The 9,422-nt window shown below is 36.6% G+C and overlaps 1 protein-coding gene across 1 annotated transcript in view; it reads left to right on the plus strand.

Annotated features, from left to right (window-relative positions):
- MLLT10 (MLLT10 histone lysine methyltransferase DOT1L cofactor) overlaps nt 1-9,422 on the plus strand; it is a 249,797-nt gene that overhangs the window by 113,675 nt on the left and 126,700 nt on the right. Inside the window, 3 exon segments of the mRNA XM_017869231.1 lie at nt 1,631-1,734; nt 3,758-3,851; nt 6,025-6,120. Coding sequence (XP_017724720.1) covers nt 1,631-1,734; nt 3,758-3,851; nt 6,025-6,120 — 294 coding nt within the window.

Genomic DNA, 9,422 nt, shown 5'->3' on the forward strand with positions numbered 1-9,422 from the left:
TTTTGAGACGGAGTCTCGCTCTGTTGCCCAGGCTGGAGTGCAGTGGCCAGATCTCAGCTCACTGCAAGCTCCGCCTCCCGGGTTCACGGCATTCTCCTGGCTCAGCCTCCCGAGTAGCTGGGACTACAGGCGCTCGCCACCTCGCCCGGCTCATTTTTTGTATTTTTAGTGGAGACGGGGTTTCACCGTGTTAGCCAGGATGGTCTCGATCTCCTGACCTCATGATCCGCCCGTCTCGGCCTCCCGAAGTGCTGGGATTACAGGCTTGAGCCACCTCGCCCGGCCTCTTTTTTCTTTTTTTTTTGAGATGGAGTTTCTCTCTTGTTGCCCAGGCTAGAGTGCAATGGCATGATCTCGGCTCACTGTAACTTTCACCTGCCTGGTTCAAGCGATTCTCCTGCCTCAGCCTCCTGAGTAGCTGGCATTACAGGCACCCACCACCATGCTTGGCTAATTTTTTTTTTTTGTAATTTTAGTAGAGATGGGGTTTCACCATTTTGGCCAGGCTGGTCTCAAACTCCTGACCGCAGGTGATCCACCCGCCTTGGCTTCCCAAAGTGCTGGGATTACAGGTGTGAGCCACCATGCCCAGCGAATTCTAGTTTTTCAGTAGAGGAGTTGAAATCATGTACGTAGTTAAGATAATTAGTTTTTTGTTTTTTTTTTTTTTTTGTTTTTGTTTTACTGTGTCCTTGTATATATTGTTGCATGGTGTTATTTGGCACCACAGTGCAGAGTGACTATTTATAAATTAGTTTCTTTTTTGACATGTATCACCTGATTATATGTAGTTAGACATAAATTTTTATATCCTCTACTTGCAGTCTGCTGATTTTATTGTACACTGATACTTACAGATTGTTGTTTTTGCAATTCAGTCTTCTGTCACATGACCACTCATGATTTTGAGCTGTGAAAAGTTAATATTGCCTGTTATTTGCACATGGGAAATGGAAGATGTCAGTCAAAGTTTCTGGGAGTGTTCATTGACTTTGTATCTCTTGGGCATTTCTGACCTACTTAGGTAAAGTATCTTCTTTTGTAGCCTACATATATCAGCTTGGTGGGGCTGAATGATAGGATTCCTCACAGACAGTTTAAATAAATGACCTAAACCTTGCTCATTCATGTAGGGCTGTTCTTTGTCTCTTAGGTCCCAACACTCTGTTTCAAACTGTCTTAGATACGATTACTTCCTGCAGAGGGGAAAGATAAACATTGTTTTTACACCCTTGGTACAAGAATCAGTTTTGATGACAAGGTGTTGGGAAGAAGAAGTGTGGTAGATTGTGTCCTGGCCCACGGCCTCAGTGCCTGGGAAGAGTCTTCCTGTCTTGCAAAGTTTGTGAGACTGATGAAGATAATGCCTTTGTGAATTTTTTTAATAGGACTATTTGTATGTCTTTGTTTATGTTTTCTGTTTGTATTATATGCAAAATCAGATTCTTATCCAAAATGAATTCATATTTTGAGGTAAGGTAGGTTAGTTAGTATACCTGATCTTTATTTCTGAAGATAATTAAATTCTGATTTAATTACTTATCTGAAGATAAGTAAAATTCTGATTCATGTTAAGAACATGTATGATTTTTGTCTTTTTTTTTTTTTTTTTTTTTTTTTTAACCCCAAGACTTGCTATATTTGTGATGAACAAGGAAGAGAAAGCAAAGCAGCCACTGGTGCTTGCATGACATGTAATAAACATGGATGTCGACAGGCTTTCCATGTAACTTGGTAAGGATATTTCCATTGTTGCACAGAACTGAACTTGGCAAATACCTTGCATAACAATCATAAGTTAAACACTTAGATACTCGAATATTAATTATGGTAAACTTCATTGGTGTAGTTTCTATGTTAACATTTACTTATTTGTAATAAAGATAATTCTAATAACCAAATGTGTTTACCAGAGTGATTTTGCCATAAGTGGACCCTGGTTCTGATGTCTTATTCTCTGTAAGCTTCAGTTTCATCTTATTTAAAATTTTGGTATTGATTACCTATCCTTCAGTTTGTTATTATGATTAAATGAGCTAATCTAGGTAAGGTTAGTGCAGTGTCTGAATACAAGGATTCAGTGAATGATAGTACCTCCTTACCTTCTGTGTCTCAAGTGAGAAGTAGAGTAACCACTGTCATTCTCAATATTACAATGGCGACTTCTCAAAAATTTACTTAAGATATTCTTTCATGTCGGGTGCAGTGGCTCACACCTGTAATCCCAGCACTTTGGGAGGATAATAGTTAACAGTTCCAAATAAAAAGGTCGGGAATAATCTGTGCACTTACTAATTTTAAGAATCAGTCTGTGCCTCACTGCCAGTGTAAGTACATGCTCATTTCCTGAAGTTTTAGTGTTTGGTTATATGAAATCTGTTTTATACTACTATTGTGAAATGAAAAACGGTTTTTGACTTTTATAAATTCTCGTAATGACTGTACCAAATTTCTCAAAGATGAAAGTAGTTTTTGGGGTATGACATCTGTATACTAATATAATTTTGGAATGTTAAAAGTGTGAAAGGTCAAATTGAAACGATGGTGATTAGAAACTTCAGCGTTTTGTTTTTAAAAATGAATATTCCAGGCACGGTGGCTTATTCCTGTAATCCCAGCACTTTGGGAGACCGAGGTGGGCAGATTGCCTGAGCTCAGGAGTTCGGAGCCACCCTGGGCAACATGGTGAAACCCCATCTCTACTAAAAATACAAAAAAATTAGCCAGGCGTGGTGAAGCGCTCCTATAATCCCAGCTACTCGGGAGGCTGAGGTGGGAGAATTGCTTGAGCCTGGGAGGCTGAGGTTGCGGTGAGCTGAGATCGTGCCACTGAACAGAATGAGACTCCATCTCAAAAAAAAAAGAAAAAAAAAAAGAAAAAAAGAATATTAGCTGGGTGCATGGCTATGCCTGTAATACCAGCACTTTAGGAGGCCAAGGTGGGAGGATTGCTTGAACCCAGGAGTTAAAGAGCAGCCAGGGCAACATAGCAAGACACCTCATCTCTACTAAAAATAAAAGCAAAATTAGCCAGGTGTGATGGTGTACTTCTGTAGTCCCAGCTATTTGGGAGGCGGAGGTGGGAGGATTGCCTGAGCCTAGGAGGTCAAGGCTGCAGTGAGCTTTCATTGCAGCACTGCACTCCAGCCTGGGTGACAGAACAAAACCCTGTCTCCGAAAAAAAAAAAAAATTGTAACGTTAGGTTTCATTTTCATATCTTCCATTGCTTTTGACTGAAAAGCACAATTTATGTTTATCTTGCTTATTGTGCTGTGACTTAAAGCACTTAGAGTCTTGAGTGAATGCATGTTTTCCTTGTAATGTTATGTAATCTGCATCCATGGGCTAAATACCATCCCTTTAGCCCTTTAGAGGCATGGCCTTTCTGTTTGTACCTGTGACAGATTGAAAAAATAAAACAAAGTGTTAACTGATGGGGTGGGATTGAGGGGGAAGAGAATGGATCTTAAACTTGTCTATTTGGAGACATAAAACATGTATACATCTTCATCCTAATAGAGATGTATGAAGAGTTTGTTTTAAGCCATAAACATAACTTTAAATAAAGATCAGTTGCACATTGGGGTGAAATATACTTGGTCACAGCTAGAATAAAGCTTTTTATTTTCTGATTTTTTTTTCTTAGGAGTTGTATTTTCTCAGAGCATGAATGATTGGAAGTAAATTTTATTTGCTTATATATACAGGTACTGTGATTTTAGAATATCAATAAATATACTTGGCTTTTACTTTCAGCGCTCAGTTTGCCAGACTGCTTTGTGAAGAAGAAGGTAATGGTGCCGATAATGTCCAATACTGTGGCTACTGTCAATACCATTTTAGTAAGCCGGTAAGAATGTGTCTTGGATTTAATGAAATGATTATGATTAGTTTTAACAATAGAATGACACTTTTATTTATAAAAGCATATAACAGTTCTTTTGTCCTTTGAGTTTTTGGCTTGAGATTGTGTTTAGCATGTTCTTTATTGGAAGTAAAAATATCTATTAATAGTAATTTTAAAAGATTTTGCTTGTTTCAGTGTATTTGTAAAGGTGAATATTCTTAAATACTCTCATTTAGAATAAATATTAGTATTAGGCCGGGTGTTGTGGCTCACACCTGTAATCCCAGCACTTTGGGAGGCGGAGGCGGGCGGATCACCTGAGGTTGGGAATTGGAGACCAGCCTGACTAGCATGGAGAAACGTCGTCTCTACTAAAAATACAAAATTAGCGGGGTGTGCTGGTGCATGCCTGTAATCCCAGCTACTTGGGACTCTGAGGCAGGAGAATTGCTTGAACCCGGGAGGTGGAGGTTCCAGTGAGCAGAGATGTGTCATTGCACTCCAGCCTGGGCAACAAGAGTGAAACTCCGTCTCAAAAAAAAAAAAAGAATATATATTAATATTGATAGTGAATGTTGGTGTACATTTAGTGAAAAAAATTAATCTGTAGAAAACTTTATATTTTTAACACCTTTAGTTAATTGGATTTTTGGCACCAATTATACATTTTGTGATTATCACTTTGTTTCTCATTTTCTGCTTAATTACTATTACCCATTTATTTATTTTCATTTTTATTTACTGGGAAATAGTAAAACTGAAGTAAGGCTCTTTTGTAACTTGCTAAAAAACCTTCAGAAAAATTTATTTAAATACAACTTTGGGAATTCTTTAGATTTGGTCACTGTTTGCTGTCACACAGGATCATGGTGATTGAGTTAGTAATATTTGATTGGGTGTTACATATTTGTATCCATGTTCCTTTGAAGGGTCAGTATGTCAGATGTCCCAGGTGTCTGTTTCTCATTCTTTTTAGTGGTAGATATTCATACACTGAAGATTTAAGGCTTCTTTATTTTCTTTTAGTTTCTGATTTTAAATTATTATATTTCCCTTGTGAATGGTGCTATTTCTTTTGAAAATAAATACCACAAGGGGCTCCTGTCTTACGAAGTGAGCAGCAGCTTAGGCCTCTTAATATTTTGGTTCTTGTATATGAATTACTTAAGAGTGTGTATCTGTATATCCTTTGATGCTGAATGCTTTGATTTATTTTAATCACTAACACATTTTGAGATTATAAAATTGAAAATTTTTCTTCCTGGGTGTTACAAGCATAGTGAAATGTTCATTTTCTAAATGAGAGATGATATAAATAAAAAAATGGATTTTGAAGTTTGTGCAAATAGAATTTTCTTATTGCTCATTATAGACTTGATGATATCCATTTTGATAGTTGGGGAAAAATGTCTTTAAGTAAAGTAAGATTGAAATCTTTACATTTGCTGGAATTTGAACTTTTAATAGTGATTATTTATCTAGTTTTTACACCAATTAGATGTGGTACCACCAACTTTTAAACACCTCAATAACTCTCACCTTCATACTTAATTATGCCAATGGGACAAGTTGTTTTAAACAGAAATGGGATGCTTTTTAAGTAATGCTTATGAAAAATGCATGAGTCTAATACTGGACAATTTCCTTAATTTTTAAATTTTTTTCTTTATTTGTTTCTATATCAATATAATGTGCAGGGATTATTATTGAACTGCGATAAATTTTTAGAAAACTGTATATACGTTAATACTGATGAGTATAGATTAAAAGTCTTTCTGCTTTTCCTAGTGGCATAAAGAACCACTTCAAGATTTTACTTTTCCTGTTCTAGTCTTGCACCCTTTTTTCTGAGAGTACGGGCATTTTCTATTTTGTTGCAACTTTTTATTTTAAGCTGATGTTGAAAATATATAAGTAGCTTTATTTGAAAATAGATAATCTATTTTCACACATTTTAATTTACAAAATATGGCATTAATGTTTAGATTTTCTTTTATAATGCAATGGATAATATATGAATGGTGTCTGAACTGGATTATATAGATTGAAATAGACTTTTAAAATTTCAGTAGACATTAAAATACTTCATAGTTGAATTGGTTTAAACCTAACACAAAGATTATTTTAAAAAGTTTTATATACATATACATATATGTATATATATTTTCTTTTTTAGAAAAAGAGCAAACGGGGATCTAATAGGTCATATGATCAAAGTTTAAGTGATTCTTCCTCTCACTCTCAGGATAAACATCATGAGAAAGAGAAAAAAGTAAGTGGATTTGTTGTTGCTAAATTTGTAGCACATCTACTTAATAGAGTTTTTTTTTTTTTGCCTTTTGATAAAATTACGTTCTTGATAGTTAAATGGAAACATTGAAATATAGAAACATTTTGACTATTAAAGAGTATTTAATGAAAGGACAGGTTTAATGCCATATTTGTGAATATGGTTTTACCCATTGCAACTGACAATTTAGATTACAGCTTTGTTGAAAGCATGAGAGAGATTTCTTGCATGTGTTACTGTGGTCATCTTGTGAAATCTTTAGGTGACTTCAGCAATAATAGTTTGTTGCTATATATTATTAACTGATTACTTCACCTGTAAGTAATTATCAGCTTTTTTCCTTTATAATAACAATTTTGAAGTTCTATATATTCTTGGCTATTTTTTCTTTTTCAGTGGTGCTAATGGTTTATTAATTTTTTCCAGTGGCTAAATGTCATATCTTTTGTCTGAGAATATTTTGTCTTTTAATTAAAACACTAAAAGCTTGCCTAAATACTAATCTGTCTTTTCTGACTTGCCTGTTTTCCTGCTTACATTTTACTTGCTTTATAGGAAATACTTTTTAATAAACTAAAATATAATACTGGAAAATCATTTGTACTTAATTTGTTCTTTAAGAACATATTGCCATTAGCTGAGCATGGTGGTGGATGCCTGTAGTCCCAACTACCCAGGAGGCTGAGGCGAGAGGATCGCTTGAGTGGAGGCTGTAGGGTGCTGACATTGTGCCAGTGCATACCAGCTTGGGTGACAGAGTGAGACCCCTGTCTCTTTAAAAAAAATCTATTATGAATTGTTTTTAAGGAAGTGAAGATAAAAAGGACATTGTCAATTGGAAAAGAATATTTTTCTTAGAAAGTTGGTATATGCTAGTTTTGGAAATATTTCTGCAGACTGTATTTAAAATTTAGATCCCGTATAATTTTCATATTTGTAAATATGAGTTGGTAAATACCAACAAATAATTGTTTAAAAACATTTGGGATGGGCATGGTGGCTCAAGCCTGTAAAGCCCAGCACTTTGGGAGGCTGAGGGAGGTGGAGGAGTTTGAGACCAGCCTGGCCAACATGGTGAAACTGTGTCTCTACTAAAAATATGAAAAAAAAAATCATCCGGGCATGGTGGTGGTTGTTTGTAATCCCAGCTACTCGGGAGGCTGAGGCAGGAGAATCGCTTGAACCTCGGAGGCGGAGATTGCAGTGAGCTGAGATCGTTCGTGCCTCTGCACTCCAGCTTGGGCGACGGAGCGAGACTGTGTCTCAAAAGAAAAAAAAAGAAAACAAACATTTTGGTTTGACTTTGTTTGTGCCTTTTTTTGAGTTAATCATTTAAAATACTTAAGTAGTTTTGAGAGTAAATTATCTATTATGAGTGAAATAATTATAACTTTAGGGTCGTTGTTAGGCATTTATTTATTTATTTGGAGACACAGTCCCACCCTGTCGCCCAGGCTGGAGTGCAGTGGTGTGATCTCAAGTTACGGCAACCTCTGCCTCCTGGGTTCAAATGATCCTCGTGTCTCAGCCTCCCTAGTAGCTCTGTTGCCCAGGCTGGAGTACAGTGGCGTGATCTTGCATTATTGCAATCTCTGCCTCTCGGGTTCAAGTGATTGTCATGCCTCATCCTCCCTAGTAGCTGGGATTACAGGCACATGCCACCATGCCTGGCTAATTTATTTGTATTTTTAGTAGAGACGGGGTTTCACGATGTTGTCCAGGCTGGTCTCCAACTCCTGGCCTCATGCGATCCGCCCGCCTTGGCCTCCCAAAGTGCTGGGATTATAGGCGTGAGCCACCGTGCCTGGTGACATACCTACATACATACATACACACACACACATAAGCACACATACACACACTCAAGCAGCAAGTAAACATATATATCTTGATTTCTTTTTGAGGTGGTTTGTTATAAAGTGACGATAGTAGGAGCCTGTCTTGTTTATTGTTGATTAGATTGCTGATAAAAAAATAGCGGGGTTGGTTTAATTAGCAGTTTTAGCACCATGAAAGTTTATTTAAGCTTTTTAAGCCATCCATTAGGGATTCTTAGGCAGGACTCATTATGAATTGTGAAGAGGGAAGCCTTACTATTAATGGTCTTCTGCCATTTCATGCATATTATCTTGTTTAAAAAGCACTTACTATATGATCATATTTATTTTAAGATATGCCCTGTCATGTTATTTGAAGGACAGTTATTAAATATGGTATGGTGTTGAGTGAGTATAGTGCTGATGACTGCATGTATAAATCTTTTTTTGCTCTGGGAATGAATTAAATTTTGTATTTTAAGAACTTTTTGTGGTCATTGAATGGGTGCTAGATTATAAAACATTGGTTTAGCCAAACTTGTTTAGCTTTAATATTTAGAAGTATGTAAATACTATTTGGATTTTACTTTTGGCATATATAAGTTTAACATAATTTTTTTGCTGTCAAACTTGAATCTATTTTACATTTTGTTTTAACAACAGATTTACTGGTCGGCTATAAAGTAAGCACACTGTAAATGAAGTAAACATACTATTAGTTTATTGTTAGACATGCTTGCTTGGCTTGGGAATATTTGGGAAAGGACTTTAAAAATATGGGATGATTATAATGATATAAGTGATACTATAGTTAAAAGATTGAGTGTTACAGACTATCAGACTATCTTTTTATCCTTCTTTCCTTACCTCTTTTAAGCTTTTTTTTTTTTTTTCCTCACTTAGGCTGGAGTGTCGCCTAGGCTGGCACTCTGTTGCCTAGGCTGGAGTGCAGTGGCGCAGTCTCGGCTCACTGCAACCTCCACCTCCCGCGTTCAAGCGATTCTCCTGCCTCAGCCTCCTGAGTAGCTGGGATTACAGGTGCACACCACCACACCCAGTAATTTTTGTATTTTTTAGTAGATGCAGCGTTTCACCATGTTAGTCAGGCTGGTCTCGAACTCCTGACCTCATGATCCGCCCACCTCGGCCTCCCAAAGTGCTGGGATTACAGGTGTGAGCCACTGCACCTGGCCCCTCTTTTAAGATTTTTGTGTTCAGTACAGTTGTCTTGAAAATATGCCCAGCATGTTTTTAGTGTTGCATTGAAAGGTAATGCTCATAATCCAGTCAGACATTAGTATTTTTGAAACAGACAGTTCCCAACTTGAAATGGTTTGAATTACGGTTTTTAGACTTTACAATGGTATGAAAATAATACACATTTATTGTGCTTCTCGATTTACCATGGAGTTATGTCAGGATAAACTTTTTGTAAGTTGAAAATACTGTGAGTTGAAAGCACATTTT

The sequence above is a fragment of the Rhinopithecus bieti genome, unplaced genomic scaffold (assembly GCF_001698545.2).
Source record: "Rhinopithecus bieti isolate Rb0 unplaced genomic scaffold, ASM169854v2 scaffold_3043, whole genome shotgun sequence".
Taxonomy (NCBI): Eukaryota; Metazoa; Chordata; class Mammalia; order Primates; family Cercopithecidae; genus Rhinopithecus; species Rhinopithecus bieti.